At 41.0% G+C, this 27,307-nt stretch overlaps 1 protein-coding gene across 3 annotated transcripts in view; it reads left to right on the forward strand.

The window, feature by feature from the left end:
• Positions 1-25,831, forward strand: part of creb5b (cAMP responsive element binding protein 5b) — a 41,545-nt gene extending 15,714 nt beyond the window's left edge. For 2 of the 3 annotated variants that reach the window (XM_030158304.1, XM_030158305.1), the window contains exons 6-11: positions 5,022-5,148; positions 6,466-6,576; positions 18,612-18,935; positions 20,241-20,468; positions 20,982-21,090; positions 22,949-23,103. In XM_030158304.1, coding sequence (XP_030014164.1) covers positions 5,022-5,148; positions 6,466-6,576; positions 18,612-18,935; positions 20,241-20,468; positions 20,982-21,090; positions 22,949-23,103 — 1,054 coding nt within the window. Of the gene's footprint in view, positions 1-5,021; positions 5,149-6,465; positions 6,577-18,611; positions 18,936-20,240; positions 20,469-20,981; positions 21,091-22,948 lie in introns of all 3 variants that reach the window. The other variant, XM_030158303.1, reaches the window with a different exon arrangement.
• Positions 25,832-27,307: the final 1,476 nt, after the last annotated feature.

Raw genomic sequence — 27,307 nt, forward strand, 5'->3', positions numbered from 1 at the left:
TAGACAGACTGTTATGTCTGAACAAAAGCTCAGAACCTCATAAGACTTCCGAAGTTTGTGTTGGAGTCTGTGTTGTCTTGGGAGTTGTCCTTGATGTTCGCTGACTCCATTACTAAGCTAACGACAGTCTTGGTTACCTACAGCCATGATAACTTCCACAATACACTAATCACTATGTAGAGGACTTGGCTTGATTTTTCCACAGAAATTCTCTCATTTGCTCCTAATTCATCATTCCCTCTCTTCTGCTCCTCTACAGCTGCAGCAGTGTGCAACATTAGCTACTATTAACTTAGAAATGCATCAAACAACAATCAGTTCCAGTACAAGTGTGTAAGCAAACCAGCACATGCTAATATTCCATACTGAACCTTTAACATACTGCCATTGAAGGCAATTTAAAATGGTAAATTACTTAATTTGTGAGAGTGGAACTGATCACTTTAGATTACATGTGCTTTGAAAAATAAACACTTAGGGCCGGATCTACTAAAGGTTGGCGTGTATAAAAACATGTGCAAACTCATTGCACTCGCAAAAAAATGTACAAAATGATTTACTAACAGTGTGCACTAAGGGTTGCATCTTTCAAAGGTGCAAAATAGCGCATCTGCATCCAGTTAGTATGTGTGCGGTAATGCATATGCAATATGGGGCGTTTACACGCGTGTGCTGGGAGGAGGAAATGTAAATATTTTAATTTAGCTCACGCAAAGTGATTTATCAAACCTGAAAGCAATTTTGCTCATAGAAACTGCGTCTATATTTAACATGTCTCAAAGGGAGGTGCAAATGGTTTGGATGCGTAATCATGCACACATGGAAGTGGTTATTGTCGCAAGAAGAAGACATCAAAACAATTCAACAAGATTTTTCCCCCTTGTGTGAACATTTTTGGAATGACAGAAGAAAAAATAATTGAGATGTATGCCCCCACCCCCACTTTATGAAACTCTTGTAGCAAAGGCTATTTTTTCACTTGATCTGATGATTGTGATTAAAAATACACACTGACATTAGGCTACAGTGTGACAAAACTATGTGCAGCTGACAGTCATTCAATCCAACAACCCCCATGGCCCCTCCACCTCTAAAATGAATTTGGTGCCGCTGCCCAGCAATGCCATTTTAGAACTTCTAAATGAACTAGGGGATGATCTGGGGCCAGTCACAAGGAGGAGTCATACCTTCTATGACAAAACTCCTTACAACGTTACATTTCTGTGCATCTGGACCACTCCAGTGCACTGTTGCCATTAGTGCTGGTGTATCCCTGAGCAGTTTTTCCAGCGTATTGTCTCCATGACAACAACCAGTAGCACATGCAAAATCTTTATTTAAATAGGGCGGTCTCGAAGACTTTCCACCTGTTGTTATTTGCGCAAACAATCCTTAGTAAATCACCCGCAAACCGTGGTTCAACCCCACACGCAAAATTCTAGATTGCGCACACAAATTAGTACATACAAATTGGGATCTTAGTAGATCCGGCTCTTACTGTATATGATTAATGCAATTGTCAGAGGTAAAATATAGAACATATGGGAAAAAATGTACATGAACTAATTGCTTTTAATGTGTGATTAGATTGTAATGTACTTTGAAAAATGAGCACCTTAACTAACTCTCTAGGGTTGCTACATCCATGATAACAGCCTTAATGCTGTTCTCTGTGTAGATGACTGGAGCTGAATCTCCAAAAAGAAAAACTCAAAAGGTGATGTTCATGTTGCAACAGGATGTGACATTAGTAAATGTAGACCTAAATGACCAGCACCCAGCATAACACAAACTCAAACACAAACTTTATGCAAGTATATGAGTGTGTGTAAATGTTAGCTAACCCCTTTCAAGCCTACTGATGATGTAATTATATGCTGTAAAAATAATGTGGTTACAATCTGTACAATCAACAATATACAAATGACAATGTCAGCCTGAGATATCTTTATTAATCAGCATAGTCAGCACAAAGTCCAACTAATCCCCAGGGGAAGGGCTGTGAGATGTTGGTGTTGTTTTTACCTCCCCACTGCACACACAGTTTGTGTCGTGGTGTGTGTGGTGTTGACGGATGCCGTGTTCATCCTCCCCCTGCCCTGCTGCAGGTGAGCATTGCTAAACCTCAGCAATGCAAACTGTGAAGGCTTCAAAGAGGCCTTTCTTCTCTAGATGCAAAAGCCCAACCTGCCACATAGTCAGTAACCTGTCTGAACTGTAAACTAACCTCTGCTCTGCCAGTGATGCACTGTGGAGAACTGTAGCTCTGTCTGAGTCCATTGTATTGTCTATTTGACACTTAGGATATTTATAAAGGAATGTCATTACTGTTTTATATAGATGACTTTTTTAGTAGTTATTTTTGTTTTTGTGAGATGTTCTTTATGTTTTTGACATTCAGACAGATGTCATATTGTACCAGTTCCTGCACATATTTTGAATTGTTTTTTTTTTTGTTTGTTTTTTTTAACGTTAGTGCAATGGGAGAAGTCTATTATAGTTTTTCCTCAATGGGTAAAAGGTGTTTTAAAGATAGTAAAAAACAGTACATAGTATAAGGCACATAAATATTATAGTGAATCAAATATTAAAATATATGTCATGAAAAAATAAATCAACCTTGTTAAACTCTGCTTTTGAAATAAAATATTGTGATGACTCAGTGTAAAGGAGCTTAATTTAACATAGTTTTTGGCTTTGGACATAAGAACTGCCATAGAAAATACCATTTGACAACTAAAGTGAAAAAACCCCACTAATGAGGCAGTCATCACAGTGAGTAAAATCCAGAAATACTGTTTTATCACTAAAATCAACTGCTGCTGCCTTGTTATTTCATCTCTTGAACGCTGGTAGTGTGGCAGAAGGAGCTGTGTTGATGTAGTGTTCAGCTACCTCATTGTACTTTCAGGACTTTTCCCATGTGGAAATGTTTGGATTCGTAGTGTTGCGCAGATGTCATATGTGCGGTTAAATGAGTGTGATTGTGATAAATTGGGATGTTAGACAGAAATGACACACAGTCGGGATGGTAATGGTTCTATGTGTGTGTGGAGCAATCTAAAATGTCTGGAGCATAAATGCACATATTTAGGTCTGGAAAAATACAGGTATTTATTCAGGTGGGGGACCGTTTGCTCTGGTACACCCCTATTTGGCCATCACTCCCTCACTGCTCACTATTACGGTAATCCAAGCTCTGATGTGGTCAATTGATTACATTAACCCGCTGAACACAGCTACCCTAAATGCTTCTTGTTTGCACTAATTTCTAAATGCTCAAGGAAATGGAGCTTTATTGACTGGTGAGTGGCAGCATTCATCCTAATGATACTGATAACTGGAGAATTATTGATTTTCCTGATAAAGGTTATTAAAGAATCATGTATTAAATGCTGGTGTTTTGTAAGCTGTTGGGACTAAATGCTTTCAATATGCATATACGTTTAGTAGCGCCATGCAGCTGGGAATCAGTTTTCTTACAAGCAGGGATTTGGTGGCAGTTGTATACATGATGTCACTCTGGGCAGATGAGAGTGGTCTCTGTGTTTGGATGGCTACAGTTCTGAGCCAGTGACTGAGACAGGACCGCTGTCAATAGTTTAAGTACAGCCCGAGCATTTGCACATGTGATTTATCGATGTGGCCATGAGTGTGGAGAGGACCATTGGTCCGCACACACTTTGTGGTCACTGGGGGACATTTCCCCACAGGGCTCCCACCACTGTAGCAGTTTCTAAATGTGATTCTCGTCATGCACGTCTTGTGTGGTTGTTATGACAAATATTATTCATTCATCATCATCATCATCATTATTCATCCACTGCACTACATGAACTGCACTTGTTTAAAGTACATCCAAAAACTTCCAAGATGCCTCAGCTTTCTATTGCAAATTGAATGTACAGCCACACACTCTGTTTTTCATTTTGACTTTGCTGTACCAGGAACAAGTGGAAACTATAAAAGAAAGAGGCTTGGGAAAAACCGTAGTTCTTTATTAGCATAAAAGTAAAATGAATATGTTTGAAATTGCTATTATGTTGGCAGAGCAGTTTCTTTCTCACAGTGTAACTGTCATAGTTCAGTGGTTCTTAATACACTCTTTCATTAATCTCTCCTTCACCAATGGTGAATCCATCCCATTGGAGAAAAATTAAGAATAAAAAGCACATCACGAATCACACAAGTCATTCTCATTGGAACATGTTATATTGGTTTGAAATTCTGGGAAAATATGCCCCAGCGATAAGCAATCACAAATGGATTATAGGAAAAGGAGGGTGAACATGATGGGGAACAACATGCAACAAGAGCTGTCAGCTGGGCTTCATACCAGGATTTTGTTGTTGATGGTCTGCACCTATAGGCCAATGTATACTTAGTTTAGTTCAGTGTATCTCAATAATTTTTCCGCATATACCACTCAAACCAACATAAATGAATAAACAATAGATAAAAAAAAAAAAGAAGGAACAAACTAAACTCAGACAAACACTACTGTGCTATAGAATAAAACTGACATAGTTTTATAGTCTTTACCAATAGCTATTTGTGAATAGCATAACATTGTTTTTAATCATAGCAGTTTAATTCATCAATTTAATTTGATCGAAACCTTTGGGCAATACATAGCTTTTGTGAAATTTTTACATATGACATATTTAGATGTATTTATGTATGTGTGTATGTATTTATTTATTTATTTAAAACATGCAAAGAAACAAAATAAAACAAAACGAAGCAAATTAAGACAAAAACAAAATAACATTTAAATGTACAGAATCTATCTTCAAGCACATACAAGTCTGAATTTTGCATGGTCAAAAAGGAGTAGGAAGATACAACACATATAAACAGCAACAATAATTAGTAGTAATATTTCTAGTAGCACTGGTGTTGGTAAAAGTCATTAGATTTGCTTGTTGTTTTCATTATTACATAGTAAAGACTTTGTTGTAACATATGCATGTTGAATATATGGTGTGTTCAAGTGTCTGTATTTATGTGTGTCCTCTCAGGCCTGTCCCCGGCTCTCTGTCCTCACTGCTGCACCTACGAAACAGACAGAGACAGCCTCTGCCAGCCTCCATGCCTGGAACCCTGCCAGACCCGACCATGCCTGGCTCCTCCGCTGTACTAATGCCTGTGAGTGCACAACTGAGCACAGAGTACAGTCCCTCATGGACGCACATGTGGAAGCAAAGTCAGTCGCTCACAAGTGAGCAGAGGGGACATTCAGACTACATATTAAGCATTAAGTTTGCTTGTTTTAGATGTTTTCTGTCACCTTTAAAATGACTTAACAGAGTTTATCACCAAAGTCATCTCTTGTGGAAATAGACGATTACGCCTCTGGGCTTAAACTTTATTGTAATTAAGCCAAAAAGATTTAGAGGGTTCATATTGGGAAGTGGGGAATCATAACAACCTAGAGAAAGCTCCTCGTATCAGGATTCTAATGATACAACATATGTTCTCATTGTAACACAAGACAGCCCGTGTTTATGGTATGGAAAAAAAACCCTCCCATGTTTATTAAATTAAGAGCTAAGCGATTTTGGAGAAGATTGACGGTTCAGGAAAGGGGTGCAGGTTTGGGTGATATTTTTACACAAAACACACTTAGTGCAATTAAGGCTGTGTGTCAGGTTCTAGCCCTGAGTCTCTGTGGACGAGGGGGAGAGTGGGGGGTCAGGCAGGGGGGGTGAGGGGTGGGAGGGGGACGTTCCCCACGGAGGCAGCTACACCACCCAGAGTTCAGCAGCTGGGAGGCCGCAACAGCTCACACACATGTATGCTTGTAGACACTCACACAAAGGTTTCTTCTCTCCTGCATACACTGCACTGTGAACACGACTCACACCATCACCCTATGCAGGTGACCTCTCACCCCTGTTGGATTACCAGCTGATTTCCTCACATTCAGGTCTCAGCTTTGACACATGACCATGATGACCGGGGTGAAGATGGCCATGCACAAACACTACAGGTTCTAATGCATTTCGTGACATTCACACTTATGTTGTGCACCTATTCAACACATCCTGCTCTGAGAGGGGATGGTTTGATGTGTTAGCCTGACTGACACTCACCACACTATTATCAGAAACACACACAGCCCTGGTGCACTAGCTTCCTGTGTTAAGTCCCTCCGTGTTGGCTTCCTGTTTTGGGTCAACTCCAGTTATCATCACACAGAGCTGTGCACAGGGCAGCCTGTCATGTGAAATCAGGCTCTCATGCTCTCTCATCTCATCCCCTGTTGCCCACTGGGCAGGAGAGAGAGCCTAATACTTAAAACACTTCTGTGAAAGCAGAGATGTAATTTCATAAAGGCATGAAATTCTCCACAAATAGCATAGATAATAAATTCATCATGCGTGCATTGCAAATGCTTTTGTTTTATTGGTTGACATGTCAACACTTCTGACTTTTATGACTTTTCCTGTTGTTGTCATTCAGATGGAGAGACAAATGTCTATGGGCTCCAATATGATGGGTATGCAAGGTCCTGCCCACAGCAACTCCTGCTCCTCCACTCACATTCCCTCTATGCACTCAGAGGCCAAAATGGTGAGTATATACGCAAATTCACATGGATATATACACATTTAAACATACACACACACACTAAGTGTTGCAACTCTCTTTTCCACTGAGCTGTGCCAGCAAAGCTGTACTCTTAGGTCTGCGTGGATTTCATCATTTGGTGTGTAATCAAAGCTGTGTCTGAACCTGCCAGTGCAGCACTGGAGACTCTGGCTGGAATAAAGGGCCCTTTATGTGGCTGTGGCTGTGCTGCCCACTGCCTGCCTGATGTATATCTTAATGTACAGAACATGTTCTGTAGGTCCTGCAACTTGTTAGCACTAGTTTAACACAGTGGGGAAAAAATCAAATGACCTCATCCTTCACAAAGCAGGCAGTTAGAGCATTTGGAATAAGACGTAGCTGAGAGAGAAGAGAGACAGAAAAGAGACGGGTCCTGGGAGTTAAAGAGGCATAGAAGATGACTGAAAGAAAAAGAAAAAGAGAAAGATGAAGAGTGAGGGAGGGAAGGAGAGAGAGAGAGAGAGAGAGAGAGAGAGAGAGAAAGTCCTTCTACTCAGTTTGACTTTGCATACTTGCACGGCTGCATTCAAATGCCAGTGACTGACAGTCTACCTCTGATTAATGCCAGAAGGATAAACAGTAACAATCGAGGTGATATGAATTGATTAATACTGTAGCAACATGACCACCAGCCAACCTATGTTTTCAAAATAAATAGCCTTGAAAAATGAAAAAAAAAAGGCTTCATAGAGTGTCATGTCTTGGATATCAAAAAAATCACAAACTATAATGAAAAGCACTTTGGCTGCTCATTGTGTTTGGAACAGTTCACTGATAGCTGATTTGCCGTAGAGAAACATCTTGGGGAGAGAGAGAGGTAGCAGAGGTCATTAGAAGAGTTATTGCTCTGATAAAGGAGAGCGGGAGCATTCCCAGGGCATTTAATTCTCCCTCTTCCTCCTGCTCTCTCAAGATTGATCGTCTTTGTAGTCTTTTGAATCTCCTCAACTGTTCCTATGGTAACACGCTGGGGTAACACAATATTAGTGTATTAGGCTTATCTCTCCTCTGGCCGTCATCCAGACACATCTTACTCTTTTTTCTCCTCCTATCTATGTAATTGAATTGTAAATGCTCTGTTAGGCCTCCCATAAACATATGCAGTCACTAAATGGCTGCAGGCCCCTCGTCCATGCAACTTTCTGGTTAGTTGGCCATTCAGACATGAGGCACAGCAACCAAATGTGGATCAATTGAGATTCAGCTCCCTGATGTCTGAACGCAACTGATGGAATTCCATGATTATGGACAGAAAGTGAGAGACTAATTTTGTTATCAGGGTGCAATCTCTAGCGTAGGTTTCATAAGCATAGACCGGGTCTCTAATGTCTGTAATATCCGCGCCTGGGCCAGGTCGATAAATACGGCCTCACTATCGGATAACTGGGCCATGATCAGGCCCATGTGTCCCCTGCGACGTTCTCAATCCGGCTCTAATCGCATTACCCCAACCATGTTGACTTTCCGCCAATGGGAAATCTCCGCACTGTAACCCCACACCCTCCAGGCACGGATCTGGATGCACTCTTTTCTGCTCAGCGTTTACATTGTGAGAGCGGAGAAGGGGATTGAGTGGGACTTTGACAGACATGAAGGAAATAGATAGACATGCACAGTGAGCGAGGGAGTTGAAAAGCGAGAGATGGTATCGATACTCTGAGACACCAAATGGTGAACGAGGGTGAGAAATTGGAAAAAATTCTTTGTGAGTGACATGAAAGGACTTTTGGTTGGCCTAGTTTCCTGTTGTGTGCATGCATGTATGCAAGTATGTGTGCACTGGTGATTGTGTGATATTTTGTGGTAACTGGAGGCCGTGGAAGCAGGATTAACCCTCCCCTGCCAGAGAGACCGTGCAGTGGCCTCAGAGCCTGGGCTAATGAAGGCTAATTGATTTTGTGGTGGGCCAGAGCAGCCGGGAGGCCTGTCTCTGGTGTAAATAGTTAATGAGTCGAAGGACTGCTGTGGCCCCTTGGGGACTCATATCTCACTATAAGTTCTCTGTTTGTGCTCTCTGGGCCAAAGACTGTATCTCTGCATCAGTGCCCATCTTTGTTTTCTCCTATCTCCTTCTTCTCCTTAAGTGCTATCATTTAAGTGGTTCAGCAAAGCCCGACCGTGTAGTAACCGGCTTGTATGTTTTCCCTTAATGCTCTTGGTTTGTTGCCTGAAAGCGCTGCTGAGATTGGAGTGTTTTATTAGTTTTGGGTCAAGTGTTTTTCTTTTTTGCTAAGGATCGGGTGCTCATGGTGCCGGGTGTGGTTGTGTTTTGTTCTGTTGTGGTCTGGGGAATAGAATGGTGCGTGTTGTGTGCTGGTGGTTGTGGGATAGTTGACCCTCGCAGCGTGGAGGAAACTCTGCAGAGAGGAGGCCAAGTTCCACAGCACGCCGGCCAAAGCATTACGTCAGCGCTCAGAGCCAGTTCTCCACAGGGCCTCGTGAACAGTCACACACACACAGCCTGCTCCGGCTCTGCGTCGTCCTCCTTTGCACGGTGTCACATAGTTAGACGGACACACAAATATGCACACAGACAGTAAGGTACTTCAAAACGACGAAGAAGAATAAACAGTGAGACTCAAATGCTGTATGGACAGGCTCACATAGACTTGTACTGTATTCTCCTCTGAACCCCCTTCTGCACAGATGGTTTGATATGTTTGTTTGTATGATGAAAGACATTCACTATCATTATTCATCTGCTACAAGGGAAGCCCAAACAAGCCCTTATCAAGCAGGCCTGTACTAACGTCTGTGAGCGCCAGCTATGGGACATGACTCAGCTTATGTCAGTGGGACCCATGTCGAAGTGGTGGACTTGTTTTGTTTTGTTTTGTTTTTTTGGATCCTTTTTAAATGAGCTCCATGCTTTCCACATCCCCCTCGCCTGCTAATTTCAGACAGAGGCAGCTTGAAATGGTTTTGGTGCTGGTGTACAAAATGTGTTATTTATTATCTCCCAATTATCTATTGTTTACATTGTTACTAAGGACAATAAATTTGTCACTAAGCATCAGCCTAGGTGCTGAGTTTTTTATGAGGTAAACAATACTATATGTTCCTTCATTGCAGCTCTCTTGGCTGTGGTGCTGGCATAAGATGGGTGGATGACATAATTCCTGGCATGCTCTAAATGTACTCCTTTTTACTTGAGGAGAGGAAAAAAACAGTGCGTCTCTTAAAGAAACATTTCATAGTACACAGGAGGACCAATAATCGAAGTGTTTCTGCAACACTAATGTAACTTTTACATTTCATTTACACACCCTTTACTGTTTCAACATTTCTGTATGAGTATGGAATTGCAACCAGCTGACAGATGACTGAAGTTAAAGTTTGGCCATAAACATTAAACAAGTGAAAAAATGAGAATGCTGCATAAAACATATGTTCGAAAATAAAATACCTAAAAGAAACACGAAGCACTTGTGTTTGTATCAGGTTTTAACTCTGTGCCATGGTGATTGATTGAATGATTAGCTCAGTATGAAATCATTTGTAAGCAGTTAAACCATTAGAGTTGTACATGGTAACCCTATTACGTGTTCCATTTATTTTCCTCCACCATAGCAGGGGAGCACCTCTGGCTAAACGTCTTGTTGTGAGGAGGAGCAGCACACAATAGGAGTCTAACTCTAGGTTTTGTAAGCAACATCTGTATGAATGGTGGCATTGTCAGGGTATGATGTCATTGGAGAGAGACGGTGAGCTAAGAGCACAGCTGAATCTGGGCGCTGTAACCGTACTTCACCAAACCGTAGAGTATGTGGGCTGTATATGTTTACATATGTGCACGTGATTCTGTGTGTGGCTTTCTTTCACTGAATTGGCACCACTACCCACATTCACTGTGGACTAGGAAGGCTAGAGAAAACCATCCAGTTGGAGTTTGAACATAGTTTTGAATACAGATCTTTTATGTACATACGTATATGTGGTCAGTAAAGTAAACATGTGGAAGTGTTAGAGTGTGATAAACAGCAATTAAACAGGGACACAAGATACATGCTATGATATGTTAAGATATGGAGAGAGCATTCAATATGAGGATGTTAAATGCAAAAAAGGTTTTAGGTTTTCTGTTTGCTATGGAGGCAAGTTGTTTGAGCAGAAGAGGGCCACAGTGTATCAGTGCTGGACACAGGACAGGGACTCACTGCGCCTTCTATTATTTGATGCAAGTGTTTTTTTTCTCTGAGCCATAAGGTCAAGGTGATGCAGCTATGTATTCTAATTAGTGCTCCTCATTTAGACTTTGTTGTTGCAATCATAGCACTGTATATATACTGTGTGTGTGTGTGTGTGTGTGTGTGTGTGTGTGTGTGTGTGTATACATATATATATATTAATGCTGTCAATCAGATTAATCACAGGGTTGCTGTGGATTCATTTTGATTAATCATGATTAAATATCATTCATTTTTAATGTATATTTATCGCATTTCATTCAGCATGAGCAAACAGACTCAGAAAAGAAGGGAATATATATCCACTTAACGTGTTTATTAAGCACCTTCAACAGTTTCAGTTAAACAACTGAAACAAAACAACTTGAAACAACTGTTCTGTCTTGGATTTTATATCTTTTTCTTGCCCACCAGGGTGGTGTCTCCTTCAGACACGGGTCTTCTACTAGAGGCCTGGAAGCCTGAGGGTTCTGCGCAGGATCTTAGCTGTTCCTAGGACCGCCTATATAGATATATATATATATATATATATATATATATATATATATATATATATACACACACACACACACACAGGGTGTCCCATAAGTCTCCATACATAGGAGACATAATACATATGGTTCTAAAATGTATTTCTTTATATTTCTTCTTTATAGTTCTTCAGCAGTGGAGGACACGCATTGAAATGTGTTCCCGACAAAATGACAGTCATATAGAGCATATTATATACATAAAAATGGTTTATGTCAAGAAACGTTTATTTTTCCTATGTATGGAGACTTATGGGACACCCTGTATATAAACACATGGTATATATATATATATATATATATATATATATATATATATATATATATATATATATATATATATATATATATATATGTGTGTGTGTGTGTGTGTGTGTGTGGCAAAAGGCAAAATCCTACTGTCCTTCTGTACATGGGATGCCACGTCCTCCTGATTGGTTTGTGGCTGCATGTGTGACATATTCCAGATGATTATAGGTCATAACAGATTATCTCCCCCTGTTTACAGTTTCCTCTATCCATATATACATCTGTTAGTAGGATTACATATAAATTATGGCTCTAATTTTTATGAAATTTGAAATGTAGGGCACATGCCAAAGGTAAACTGTCTATATTTGAATTAAAAGGAATCCTGGAATTATTTTTCATTTTCTTATTAACCTTAGAGTGCTCCAATGTTACTCACAAATGAAAATGGCCACAGTTAAATAAAAAAAATAAGCTGTCCACTTACTATCACCAATCACATATTAGAAAACATTTGTTATCATCAGTTAAACCAACCAGTTAAGGAAAACGTAAGTCAGAATTTGCACTTTTGCGGTTCAGTAATACTGTGGAACAAGAGGAAGAGTGAACTGTTGGCCTTGGCAGAGGTCTGCACTCTCTGAGGGTGGCTACGATTGCTGCATTTTATACATGAACTTCAGATTGACATTGTGCTCTCTGTATACATTTTTTATCTGAGTGGTTAAGTATGTGAGGGTGATGCCTCAGCCTCTGCCTGTGTATCCGTCTTTGCGCGACTGCGTGGGTGGGGTTATGGACGAGGGTTGCATTTGTACTGCAGAGTGTTGCATCTGTTTGTCTTTGGATGACTGCTTGTTATTTTAGCTGTGCTGATGGGAGGTGTATGTGAAGGCTATTTGGTCATGGTTCAGGGACAGTGAATAGGATCGAGCTCTGGCCGAGCCAAGCTTGGGTAAACCAGCTGCCATCACCACGCGGGCCAGACTGGACTGATCCAGGCACCCTGAGCCCCCCTGGAGGCTGAGCAGGGACCGAGATGCTCACTGGACTCCACAAAAACCACACAAACACTGGAGCGCAATTGGATAAAGATTATTTAGTCTGATAAAGTATAATCAGTATTGATCAGTTAGGTCACACCCTAATCTCTCAAATAAATTGGACTTCTTTGTGCTTTTAATGTTGACTTGTTTTCTTCTCCTCATATGATTACTTTTACACTGAATTCTTCTTTTCATATTTGGAAAGGCAAACTGATGGACATATTGGAGCACAAGAGGAATGTCGTATCTTAACAAAATCCAAAAAAAACATGACTTGACTGTTTGTTTGATGCAAGAAAGAAAATTGTTTGCTACAGGAGTCTGATTAAAACTCAGTAGGAGCTTTTATTTTTAATCATATACCCACTGGTTAAAATGTACATAAATGTGGTGGCATGGACACAGATACTAGAAGCCTGTCATTTTAGGAATTTTCATGAATCAAGTTTCAAGTTACTTTTACTAATTTAATGAATGCACAGTTTGCTTGTTATTTTTGAAGTTACAAATTAAGACTTATGTTGGCATTTATTATCGTGCTCTTTCACACTCTCTCACTCAGACATTCTCTGTATTCAAGATGATGGCAGTGGGTGTAGCGATAACCATGTAGGCTGCACTGGAGCAGGGCTTTACAAGAGAAGGAACAGTGGGGATATACAGACTGGAGTCAGAGGCCCATCCATTAACTTGACAGGGTGGAGAAGCTGCCAAGAGTATGAGCGCATGCTTTGGAGCATGCTCCTCAGTGGGCGTGTGTCTTGCTGCGCCCATACCGCCATGGTTCCTCTGAGCACCACCAGTACGTCTGGTCCTGGCAGAACAGCCAGTCTATGTCCATCTCTCCGTCTGTGTCTGGAACCACAGCGAGGCCCTGTCGGCTCAGCTATGATCAGCTTGGCCCAGGATTCGAGAAAGGACAGAGGGGGCGACATTATAGCCGAGCGCTCCCATCAGACTGTCTGCCTTGCTGTTCCCTGAGGAAATCAGTTTAACAGTCCCCAGCTCTTGGCAAGCAGAGGGAGAGGGGGTGGAGGAACAGGGAAGAGGTGTGTGTGCAAGAGAGAGAGAGAGAGAGTGCGGGGGGATGTTACTGCCTCTCTGGGCGAGAGGGAAATCTAATAAAATTGAACTAATGGGGGTGTGGAGTTTTAGGGGACAGAGTGTGGGTGTGCAGGCCGGCACTGGTGGGTAGTGGTGGAGGAGATGAGGAGGATGGAATTAGATCCTCTCAGTGCTTGGCAACGTAGCAGAGCCAAACTCCTGCTTTCAACTGCAGATGTGAACCCATGTTGGGTTCAGAGTGTGAGCTCTGAGGCCTAAGCTTACACACATACTGCTAAGTTATAGTTATGATAACCTACAAATATATCTTAATAAGGTGTTCAATCTGATTAACAGGAATTATAGTCATTTTTAGGGGTTTTTTGCTTGTTGAGACCATGTGTGGAAAAACTGTTTATATCCTTTGTATGACGTGAACAGTGAACAGCTCTGCAGGGGATTGATTTTAAGTATGGTTTTAAGTTTTGGAGCAGAGGTGGCATTTGGTTTAGGAAACTGTACCACAAAATGAATTGACAAACTGCCTGAATGGTGCCTATAGATTTGATTGTGACATTTTAGGCACTAATAATGACATTCTGGTTAACAAATATTAGTATCATGACAAAACCGTTTAATTTTCTTGTTTGCAGACATTGCATTGTAATTAGTGTATGCTTAATGAAAAAACTGACTTGAAATGAAACAATGTAATTTATAAGACGTGTTTTAATGCAAGTTTTCGAACTCTGCTGGAAGGAAGAAATATTATTCTTCAGTTGGTGTTTTGTCAATGGTTGTGAAGAGCACTGTCTAACATGTCAGTCTGGAATCTCTTGTAGGCGTTTGTAGGTGGAATTTAGACATTCAGTGACCCCTTGTGCTATGGACAAGGGTGGTGTCATCCTGGGAGAAATGTTTCCTTCAGTTTGTCACCTGCTCCTACTATGCAGAGGTGGAAGAGTTTAAATGTGATCACTAAACATCTCATTCTGCTAACCAGAGAGGTAAACAGAAGCTTTAATATTTCCCTGTGAACTCTTATATTGTATGTGAAGCAGCAGATCTCATTTGAAACTGATCTTTTTGTGCTTAAATGATGACTCCACAGACTGGTTAAATCTTTCTAACCCGCTGTAAGGCGCCAGAGGGCCACAGGTCCCCTGATAGTACACTGCTCCACTTTTAAGGGGAATAAAAGTGCTCACCCTGACCTCACTGGGTTTGATTTACCCATCCTGAGGCAGGCGTGGTCCCTTCCCTTTGTACCTGCTCCATGCTCTTGCTTTCTCGTCCCAGGGTTAATAGATATGAAGTCATCTGGCGAGCAGAAACCTGAGTGTGTTCTCCGGATGTGCCCAGAGCACTCACAGGGACATCACTCAAAGCCCCCCGTGTCAGAGAGGAAGCAGCCATTAATAAATATCATTAATGGGTGATCACCTGGTATCTCTGAAACCACATAAATGAAAGAACCTAAAAAAGCAGTGAGAGTGGATGGGTCAGGGGGCAAAGGTCTGGGAGGAGATAGCTGCCCCCTGGGCAGAAGATAGCTGGAACAGGGATGGTGTTTTTAACAATGGAAAATCAATAAGCTTGCTACTTTCAGTGCACTGACAGAATGTATGAAATGTAGTGTCAAATGAATGTGGTTACAGAAATATAGTTGATAGTTTATAGATTTATCTGAGACTAAAGCTGACCGTGCTTTTATGGTGTCATAGACGACTCATCTTCTTGTTGTTTCTTTTTTGTTTTTCTAACACTTTTCTAAAATATGACCCAGCAGGGCAGACAGTGGTTGGGCTGAGTCTGTGCCATCCCATCTGTGCATGCCCTGCACCGCCACAGGCTCACACCTGCACTGATTTAATGACTGTTTTCTGTGGTAGCCATGTTGCTGCAGGAGAAATGTATATGTATGTGTGTGTGTTATTAGAGTGAAATGCATGTGGTGGTTAAGTTCTTGTGCTTAGTCGAGTCTGGGGAAATACAACCATGTGTTCAAGAGGCATTAGGGAGCCTGATGAAGGTGTTTAGGAATCACAGCCTGCTCATCATCGCTCTGCTAACGTCCTTTAGTTGCGTCACTGTGGTTCTGGATACAAAGACTTAAGATTTGGCCGAGCTGGGTTTAACTGAGCTGTGTCTCAACCCCAGATGGAGCAGTAGCAGGCACTTGTCCAGCGATAGCTTCAGGAATAAGCATCAAGTGTGGTAAGAGTTTTCTCTTTTGACAAAATATTAACTGTAGTTGATTGTGTAAGGTCTGCTGTTGAATTTTCATCTGTTCTTGTAAAAACAGTACTTACTGAATAGTCAGTAGTCTCATTTTACTAGTTTTTCCTTCATCTCTTCAATGTTGTTCTTTTTTGTTCTTCTTCTTGTTCTATATTGTTTCTGCCAGATATGTTTTACTTTCAATATTTATGTTTCAGCCCAATCATTGCATTTTGCTTGGTAAACCTAGTCTGATTTTATTGTCTTGGTCTTATAAGTACAGATGCATGACCCCTTATGCATGATTATTTCCTGTTGTCTGTCCTGTATATTATCTCCACTAAGGCTGGTGGAGTGGTTCAGGCACTTTGACCTGCCTCTGTACTTTGACACTCATGGGCCTCTTCAGATGCAGGCTAATTCAATTAATAAACAGATAGCACAGCTCTGCCAGCTGGACTGCTCTTTCAGGCACTGATAAATGAGCACTCTGTCTTATACTGATGGTGTGTGGGGAGGAGACACGAGAAGCCATCTAATCTCCCCCCACCCCTGGTTTTCTCTCTTTATCACTGTCCCCCTCACCTCCCTTTACCTCCTCTGTCCTTCTTTACTGGTCTGTTTTTGGCAAGAAGTCAGCCATCTCCAACAGCTGCACACTGACACACAGACATAAGTAGGACCACAAAACTACAATGCACAGGTAAACAGGCAGCCTACAGATTCCTTTAGCTTCCGTTTATTCAGGTGAGTACCTGCTGTGTAACTGAGTGGCAGGAGATTGTCAAACACTGATTGGTTTTCTGTTTCACAAGAGGGGTGGGCCTCACCTCTCCGGTGCTGACTGACAAGCTGACGGCTAAGGGGAAGGTGTTTTGTGAGGGCTGTCAGCCTCAACATTCATCCTGTGATACACAGAAGATGTCCTTGTCAACACGGATGGCAATGATTGATCTGTAAGCTCCTTTAAATTTATTTACTAGATGTTTATTGTTGTTCCTAATTTTAATCCAGAGCAAAACTTTGTGGATATTTCGACTGGCAATTAGTTTAATCAACTTTGTCTTTGACTAGGGAAAATATTAACAATATGAGGTCAGAGGCTTGTCACTAGTGTTTGTCACCTCAAGTAAGTTTCAGTATGACTGAAGCTGTAGGCTGCTATTTGTATTTGGTGATTTCAGTGGTCACAAAGAGGAAGGGATGTGGCCCCTTGAACGTTGTGTCACTGAGGGTCTACTTAGGTCAGTTACCAGGTGTTAAGGTGTGATCAGATACATACTGAGAGAAAATTTAGTCCTAATGTGGAAAAAAGAAAGAATCTGTATTGTCAGAAATGACACTGTGTCAGTGTGCGAGGCATTCTTTGCTATGACAGGCAGAAACTGCACTCACACAAAACAGGCTTGACAAGCCCATAATTTCACTGTGCTGGTTTCATGTGTAGCTCTTTCCTTAATGGATGAAATGTTGAGGGAAAGCTGAGAATATGCCGTAAACGATTGTACAAACACATATTTTGTAAAATATTGCACGAATCAGTGCTTCATGCTCATTTTTGACTGCACCATTACTAAAATGATTTAGTACACTATATAGCCTCCCTTCTGGTAAAAAGCTTTCCATGCATAGACAATGTGAGCGAGGAGTGAAGGGCTGATGTTGTGCTCTGGTCATGTCCTAGCTCTATGATCCAGACCAGCTGGATGCCATTCCCTATGGGAATCATGAATGTGAAGGTTGTTAAAAGATATGGACCCTGGACACAGCGTGGACTTACTGACAGCAGCTGGGAGAAGGGGGAAGGGAGTTCAGAAAGGAAAAAGAGACCTGGGAAAGAGAATAGAAAACTTTGTGGAATTCACAACAGTAGCCTTGAAATGAATGCCTTTTGTTTTCAGTCCTGCTGCTGTTTTCAGTTCTGACCGTATTTAAAACCAGACAGCATTTATGTACAAGAATTTATTCTGATCAGGAATGCTGTAAAAATGATGTGTTTTACAGTCTTAACACTGTTAACCTGTTATGTCTAAACATTAGAATCTAAATAAGTAATAACAGGTTGTGGACATGAGTTTGGGGTTTTTTTGTTTTGTTTTTTTGGTATGTCTAAGCTTGAGGACAACATAAGAAGCTTGAAGACATATTTTAGCACTTGTACGTTTTAGTTTATTTTTTTCTGGTCTTGTATTTGTCTTCATGTAATGCCCAGAAAAACAGACTCTTGAAGAGAGCTGGATTGGTAAACACAAAAATACAAGCACACCTCTTTCCAAGTCTCCCTCCTAGGCTGCTCAGAGACACCCACTCAGTCAGGCCTAAGTAGACCACATGGTTAAAGCAACAAACCTTCTGCTGGGTCAACACTGAGGGAGCAGTCTGAGACTTACACCTTGCCAGCGAGCTCATCTCATGGGCAGACATCCAGAAACACACACACACATGCATGTGCTTATGAGGAAAAGAGGCTATTAGGAATATGAAAAGAGGGGCTGGTGGGAGGGGAACCATGGGAGGTAAAGAGGGAGAGTGACAGGATTGAAGGAGAGACAGAGGACAGCCTAAGTGGCTTTGATTTGTTCTTCTGACACTTGGATTTATGGAGCTGTTCATCATCTCATGCTCAGCAGTGTCCACTCAGTAACGACTGCCAATCAGCACACTGATAGATGAACATGCACAAACTTGTATTTTATTACTATCTTGTCTTGTCTCTGCAGAGGCTGAAGGCTGCACTTTCACACCACCCTGGTGCCATTGCCAACGGCAACATGAACTCCATGGGTCACATGATGGAGATGATGTCATCGCGGCAGGAGCAAAGCGCCCACCACCACATGCACTCGCACCCGCACCAGCACCTGCAAGCCCCTCCCCACGCGTACCAGCATCATGGACATCACCACCACAACCAGGGGCACAGCCAGGGAGGACACCACCACCCACAAGGACACAACCCCCACCACAACTCCCACAATCCTCACCTCCATCCCGGTCACCCACACCAGACTTCGCCGCACCCTCCAATGCACTCTGCCTCACAGGTAAGCACTATTCCCAGGAGAACAGAAGCTTTCAGACAGCCCAAAGGCAAAGCCACAAGTTCAATAACACATTAACTACAGTGCACATTAAAACCTTTTATATAGCTAGAAGCCACTGTGACTAAAACAGGGCAGTGCTTTAGTCGCCCTTTCAGCAGTTTTCAAGTCAGCTATTAGTGGTCAGGTGTGCTGAAACGATGCTCCAAATTCACAGTAAGTCACTGGACAAACACATTTCCCTTTGCTGTGGCCATAATGCGAAGTACTTTCCTGGCAGCCATCTCAAAGGTGACTTTTTCCGTTGACGTTGGTCAGCTACAGGTCAATGTCGAATAGTTGCCATGGAGGGAAGAGGTCAAGAAGCGGCCATAAATTGGCTATTATAAAAGATGCTCAAGACTGTCTTTTGGAAACTATGCTCCACACCCTCATTCACTGCCAAGCTACTATTATCTGGCCACAACATGCTCCAGGTGTCTCAAGCAGAGGTTTTATAAATGCTGGTCCTGATGTTGAGCAGACGTCCTTGGCTTATAGTGCTGGAACATCTTAGTTGTGAATATATTTAGTTTAATATTAATCGAAAGAAAGTACAGTAGAAAGGCATGGCTCAGAACATTAAAAAAACATGATGTGAGAGACTTTGTCCTTGCATTGTCTAACGCTTGCTGCAATGCCAGGCATTTGGGATGAAGGACTGTCCAGCATCAAGAAATGCAATTCACTGTATGTTCCAAATGTACCATTAAGGCATTAAAACAACACTCAGTGTATGCACAGGGGCCATTAAAGCAGCTTGTATTTTCCATGGTTCTCATAAAAATGGTAATGATCTGAAGACTGAAAACACTTGACCTTGCCAAGTACATGTCAAGATCTGTCAGTGCATGTAGAGTTTTAGAAATGGGCCTTTTGACGGTGTCTGGTGGAGTTAGTCTGAGTGGAAGTGGGCGGTGGAAAACTGCTTCCTGACACCTCTTTAACAAGGTGGGCAGCTTGGTGAATCAGCCCAGTCACTCATTCACTCAGTCACTCCTGACGCCCACAGACGGGCTCACAGGGCACGTGGCACAAGCAGATGTTGTTTTTGGGGAAGTTGCCAGACGTGGAATAACTGCTGGAGGTAATGTATAGATGCTTGTTTGGAGGCAGGAGACTTTGATGGCAGTGGAACGGTGACAGCAGACAGGTGGCTGGCTATTTTCCAGGTGTGTCAGGACGCTTACATGTCTAGTTGATGATGGCAGACAAACACTGTCTTATCAGACAGCTCAGTGATGCCGATATCCCTCCACTGTGTTTCAGATGTCACCTGCAACCCAGCAGATGCAGCCCACACAGACGCTGCAGAGTCCGCCTCCAAGCGGAGGACGGCGCAGACGAGTAGTGGACGAGGATCCGGATGAGCGGCGACGAAAGTTTCTAGAGCGCAACAGAGCAGCGGCAACAAGATGCAGACAGAAGAGAAAAGTCTGGGTGATGTCATTAGAGAAGAAAGCAGAGGAGCTTACTCAGACCAACATGCAGCTTCAGGTATTAAATAAATAAATAAACTTGGCTCTTCATTCAAAGCATAATATTACTAGAGATTTAACAAAATATCAATCGACTTGACAAAAATACTATATTATTTGTAATATCATTTCTTTTCCACATCCATTGTGTTTAAAGACCTAACTCAAAGATAATATCATCACTCAACTGAATCTTCAACTCCAATGTTTTTTTTTTCTCAGATTTTATGTATATGGCATTCCTTATACAGTTATACAATTTTCTAAAATTAAAGCAGAAAAAATACTTGGTTTAATTATAGTATTACAATGTATATCAACCAAATAAATCATAACCTCTGTATTATGATTAATTTTGTATCACCATATTCTTACTAGTACATAGACCTAGACATTACCAGAGATGATGATACCAGTTTGATATTTGTAACATCTACATTTTATTCATTAATCTGATGTATTGATCTGATATCAGCAATCGGACATGAGCTTTAGTTAAAGAAAGGGAATGTGTTTTTCTTTTCTTTTTCAGAATGAGGTGACGATGCTGAAGAACGAGGTGACCCAACTCAAGCAGCTTCTCCTCACACACAAGGACTGTCCCATTACCACTATGCAGAAAGAGTCCCAAGGTTACCTCAGTGAGTAGCTCAAACACAAACACACACTCACATTTGGAAGTTTGACCAAAAACACACCTTCATCTTTGTGCTTTAGACCCACAGTCCAGATAACACTGCAGTGAAAATATATGCACACTGTCATAAAGGAAAAGATCTAAACCCTCCAGAGTAAAGTGTGATGGATGCACAGTGGCAGCCATGTGTCGATTTCCATCTCCCATGCTCTCTCTAAGACTCTTCCCTTTGACGTAGAATTGCCGCACACCCTGTACTGGGAGTTGATAGTCTGAATCCCATATGGGACCTATTTTTCTGTCTGACAGCACCTCCATTCACAGAGGCGGCTCAGACTCAACATGAGAAAGATGTCACAAGCTTCGCATAGGCATCCAAAGTCTCCTCGACGTCCCCGGATCTCACTGATTGTTGGATTGGGCCTCAGCGCAGCCATGCATGACATCAGAGCCCCACCCTTTGATACAGATACAAGTGACATTTCCATGTAATTAGGATAAGGCACCTCCCTGTGTGGCTTTAGCGCAGGAAAATAAGGCTCACATCCCTCTTGGCTGAATGGTTCTTTTATAACGAAGAGCGCCAACTCCCAGACTGGGCTGGGAGAGACTTTCATTGATGAGTCTAGCTTGTGTACAGATGTCACCTTCAATGTGTCCAAAATTCATCAGGCATGTTTATGGAGTTGAATGATTCATTTTTCCATTTTTGTGTTATCCATTTATGGTCTGTTGTTGACAGGTGAGACATGAGGTGTGAATTTACAGTGTAGTTGGTCTGAAATTTATCTTTTTTGCTTAATAAAACTATGGGTTTGTAATAATGAAATTTGATCTGTGTTTATTTTGACACACATGGTATTTCAAAGCTGCTATGTACAGTTTGGAGGTCACTGATTTACACCTGCACCTGCACTGTAATTTTGCCTTGTTATTGCCTTTGACCCTTTATAGGGAAATACTCTGAAATTCTAAATTTCAACCTTAGTGTGTTGTTGTGAAATCTTTCAAAAATATGTTATTGTTGTGTAGAAAATCAAGGTAAATGAAGTTACCATATTTACTTCCTTGCCTGTAAGTGGCAAAAAATAAAATAAAATCCAAGAACTACATATAAAAAAAAAACAAAACAACAACAACAACAACAAAAAACAACAAAAAAATCTTTTTTTGTTGTTGTTGTTGGATTGGGCCTCAGCGCAGAGGTGGACCTTACAGACCCTGTAGACCACTTTGGATCTGAGATTATTCCTTCACTGTAACTGTTGCTGTCACTGTCTTGTAATTACCAAAAATAGTCACTTGCCCAATAAAGGGTTAACTGGAGTAAGCATAGTCAACATGTTTTACAGCTGCAACTAATGATTTATTTCACTGATGATGAATCTGTTGATTATTTTCTCAATGAATAAATTAGTTGTTTGGTCCAGAAAATGTCAGAAAATGGTGGAAAAAATATTATTTGTGTTTTTGCGAGCCCAAGATGACTTTCTAAAAAATGTTGTTCGGTCCTGGTTCTAAATGTATTGTTCACTGTCCTCAGGAGTAGTCTGGAGTAAATAAACCAGAAAAAGTAGACTTATTCCTCTAAAATTAAAAAACAAAACAAAAAAATGTTAATTTATTTTGTTGGCAACAAATTGATTAATAGGTTAGTCATAGCATCTCCTGTATTGATTTTTTTTATATTAGAGCCTAGATTACAAACACAACCAAGATGCAAAGAGCAACAGATGTGAGACAAAATTAGAATCATTGCCCAAAGCGCCACAGCTGTGTTAAAATGACAAAGGAAATTGGACACACACATACAGAGTAATTCAATTTGCCTGTGCTCACTGATTTCTCCGCTGTGTCCTCAGGTCCAGAGAGTAGTCCAGCGGGGAGTCCAGCGCCGGTGTGCTCCCAGCAGCAGGTCATTCAGCACAACACCATCACCACCTCCACCACGACTGTAGGGGGCAACAGTGTGCACGGGCAAGCCAACCACCGCACAGACATTAACCCCATTCACTAGAGACCAGAGAGACTCTGACCCACACCACCCCTGCTCTCTGAGGGTCAGCAGCTGCACATGCTGCCCCCCCCTCCCTTCTCTTCATCAAGAAAAACCTCAAAGGCCTGTGAGGCTGATCTTTATACAGTAGCTACAGTATGTATTTTTATAGACAGACCCTATTAACGCATACATGTTCTATGGTTTATTGTCTCTTTTTTTAATCTGCTTTTTTGTGCTTAGTGGAAAGAGAGCTTTGCTAATCTCATGCAACTTTTAAGTGACTTTTTTCTGTTGTTAAATGGTACAAGATGGACCAAGTTGGACACAGAACCAGAGGAAATGGACTTAAGCCTCGGTCTGTCATCTCTATAAGCAGCCCTTATATTTCGGCGTACCTGATGGACTGAATACGTCTCTGTGTCACATGTGGAAAAGTGTATGCAGCATGTGTAAAATACAGAGTATGTCATGGATGATAATACACATAGTCATACTCTGAATATGTGTGCAGGACGTTGCTGCCTCTAGGTTGTTTTCTAAGTTTAAGTCAAACTGTCGCCATGATGTTTTCTAGAAAAAAAACAACCTGTATGACTGTTAATCTTATCCCTGTTAGTGGTGTTCTTAAAGAGTTTTGCGACATTAACATGGAAATGTAAATGAATATGATCAAATGGAAGCAATACATCCCATTACATTGATCATCTAATGTATGTCCTTACTGGGATCAGCACGGCCAAGCCAGTCTGGTCCAGAGGACATGCAGTGCTGTTGTAGCTATAGAACTGTACACTGTGATACCAGTGAGGCAGCTTGGGAGTTAAAACAAACTCCTCCGCTCTCCAGGACCAACTGAAGCTTTAAATATTGTGGCCTCTTTTTGTGTGTTTGTGCATCTGGATCCAAATGAATATAACATTCAAGTGCGTGCATACTTATGTGTATGTGTGCTGGAGTACATCTGTATGTGTGCATGTGAATATGTAAAATGTTTCCTCTGTGGAACTAAGTTCAGCAGATGTGTAGAGAGAACAGGTGTGTGGTAAAGACAGAACGTTTGTGAGCATGATTTTTCTTTTTTCTTTTTCTTTTTTTTGACTGACAACCCATGACAGGCAAAGTGTTTTCTGAAAATGAGCAGTTTATATCTGTCCGTTCAAAAAATGTCACAATGTGCCTGAATACTTTTACAGTTTTTTGGTTGGCAGCAGAATGCCCCTAATTATCATCACTTTTTCTTCAAAACAATCAAACCACGTTGAGTCTGAATGATCAGATTTGTATCTGTTACTGGCTTTGTCGAAGATGTCTGCTGCATGTTTAGGGCAAAATCAGCTTACAGAGGAGAAGAACAGCCGCTACCCATTTGACCTCTGACCTCTGCATCAGTCCTTCTTTCTCAGGCATCGTGTGTGTTTCAGATTGGCGATGGATGTACTGATAATGATATAGGCTTTCGATTTCCCTTCCAGCCTTGAAACTTAATGCCTTCTCGCGTTCCTCTCTCTTCCTTATGACCAGGAATGTTGCTTCAGTAGCATGATGACCATAATGCACTGTGTTTTACAGTAGGATGGATGAAATACATTCCACTGACAGGTGGAGCGATCACAGAGCTGTCTATGCACTTTGTCCTCTGTCCCGCCAGAGGGTAGAATAGCCATATTAAGGTCCGAGTAATTCTCAGTGAACCCCCTTTTCACACACCAGCGAAAAAACGTAATGTATTTGGCTTTATGGAGAAACTGTGCCTGGCATGCATTACATATCTATCTATGTACCAAGAGAACTTTGAGCTCATATTGTAAGATGAGGCTCATTAAGGACCCTGCATCACTGGGTTCTGTGGTTTAGTTTGTAGCCCTTTGTTCTGTAAAACACTCAAGAGCTCCAGTTTTACTATTAATGAAGGAAGCTTACATGTGAAATAAAGATTGTCTTTATTCTCATAATGAGTTACATCTACATTTTACAGAGGCACTTGGACTGTTTATATCATGTCTTAACCTTGGCGTCTGTATGTGCAGTGTTTTATGAGTATATATGAGACAGAGAAATTGATTCTCTTGAAAAGGGCTTTGTCGTACCAACCCTTTGAAATGAAGCTTGCCTTATATTTGGTTGTGTTCTCAAAACCATATCTAGTTTATTAGACCATTCCAAATTAACCTTTTGCATGTGAAAATATGGTAAATGACCTCAAAATACTTTCAACTGGAATCATTAGGAGGATTTTGCTATTTTAGCATTAAAAACAAGAGTCTAGTTTCATCCATTGGTGACTGCATAGGCAGAAAAAAAAGAGGACAGATGGAAATTCCTTGTGTGTGTCTGTGTGGATTTGTGTGAAAGGTGGAGACTGACTCCTACACGTTAATGATGTTATAATTGTATTATTTTAAATCTAAAACTATAAATATTGTACATACTGTCTTTAATTTCTGTAACCCTGTACATGTAATGCAACCACCTTTCTTTTTGAAGGGAGTAAATGTGTGGTACATGTGTGTAAATAATGTTTGCATAGCACTTGTTGCCTTTCGTTGTATGTCGAGGCTCATTTCAGTGCTTAAATACATTTGTTTATATGTAATGAACTGATGAATCCATTCTCGCCTGCATAACTTTGTACATTTTTTGTGTCTGTAATGGCATTGTCTCCATTTTGTTTTGCATTTGTACAGATGTTAAAGTATCACTGCAGTTACATTACGGTATGAAAATAAAGCACTTGTTCTGTAACGTACAACTAACGTGATGGATCTTTGCTACTAGACTCATGACAGACCCAAGAGACCTGAAGTTTCAAAGAACTTTAAGCAATTACAAGTAATATGTACAACTAATGATCCGTAGCAATGCTAAATGCTTGTCCTTGAAGCATAACTGCTCATTAAATAGTTAGATGTTTTAAAGGTTTAGAATACTCATTAATTATTGAACTGTCTAGACAGCTTGATAGATGCCTGATGAAATAACATGGCAGTTTATCTTCAGTACACGAATGTCTTTGTGGCAATCTGTCAAAATGTAACATCACCACAGCACACTGAAGTATGCCACTTAAATTTGAGCTGCAACAATTAAATCAATGACTATTATGACAAGCCCATAGTCTTGATTACAAATCTGTGGTATTAAAAAGTCACTTTGCATACTTTGATAAACATATGGACCATTTTAGAAGATAGCAAAAGGATATACACTTTCAAGACAATGCAGTAATGAACAGCTAACATTTTTACTGACCACAGCTCTTTTATCATGTGCTGATTTGATTTTATTAGTTTGTGGCTGTGCAATAACATCTTTAGTAACACAGTGCCCCCTGCTGTATGTATGTTTTGCTGATTAACAGTCAGAAATGTTTAGTGAAGAAAAAGCCCTGTGAACATTGGTTTTACCTGATACAGTGCTGCAGTAATCCCCCTCCCCCTCCCCCAATGTAAGGTTTACACCACAGCTGTCCTAAATTAACAGCACTGGTTATTACCAAAATCTTTTTTCATGTTTCTGTAATAGTTAATACACCAGTATGTAGAAGCTCCTCAAGCAAAATCTGATTTTCATTGCTAAAATATAATTACCTCCGCCAAGGAGGTTATGTTTTTGCCAGGGTTTGTTTGTTTGTTTGTCTGTCTGTCTGTCTGTTTGTTTGTTTGTCTGTCCGTTAGTGTGCAACATAACTCAAAAAGTTATGGACAGATTTGGATGAAATTTTCAGGGTTTGTTGGAAATGGGATAAGGAAGAAATGATTAAATTTTGGTGGTGATCGGGGGTGGGGGGGCCCACGGGGGGGGGGCACTGATTGTTAGTGTGCAACATAACTCAAAAAGTTATGGACAGATTTGGATGAAATTTTCAGGGTTTGTTGGAAATGGGATGAGGAAGAAATGATTAAATTTTGGTGGTGATCGGGGGTGGGGGGGCCCACGGGGGGGGGGGGGGGCACTGATCAGCCTTGGCGGAGGTCTGCGCTCTCCGAGTGCTTCTAGTTACTATTGTTGTCGATTAATTTTGAAATGAACTGTTTTACAAAAAAACTAAACAAAAAAAAAAACAAAACGAAAAACTGAAAAATAAAGTGCATTATGGTTTTTTTTTTTTTTTTACATTTATTTACTAAAATGTCAAATTATAGTTACACTACCAGACAAAAGTTTGGATTCACCTGCTTTTTCTTTATTTTCATGAATATTTACATTGTAGATTCTCACTGAA

The sequence above is a fragment of the Sphaeramia orbicularis genome, chromosome 16 (genome assembly GCF_902148855.1).
Source record: "Sphaeramia orbicularis chromosome 16, fSphaOr1.1, whole genome shotgun sequence".
Taxonomy (NCBI): Eukaryota; Metazoa; Chordata; class Actinopteri; order Kurtiformes; family Apogonidae; genus Sphaeramia; species Sphaeramia orbicularis.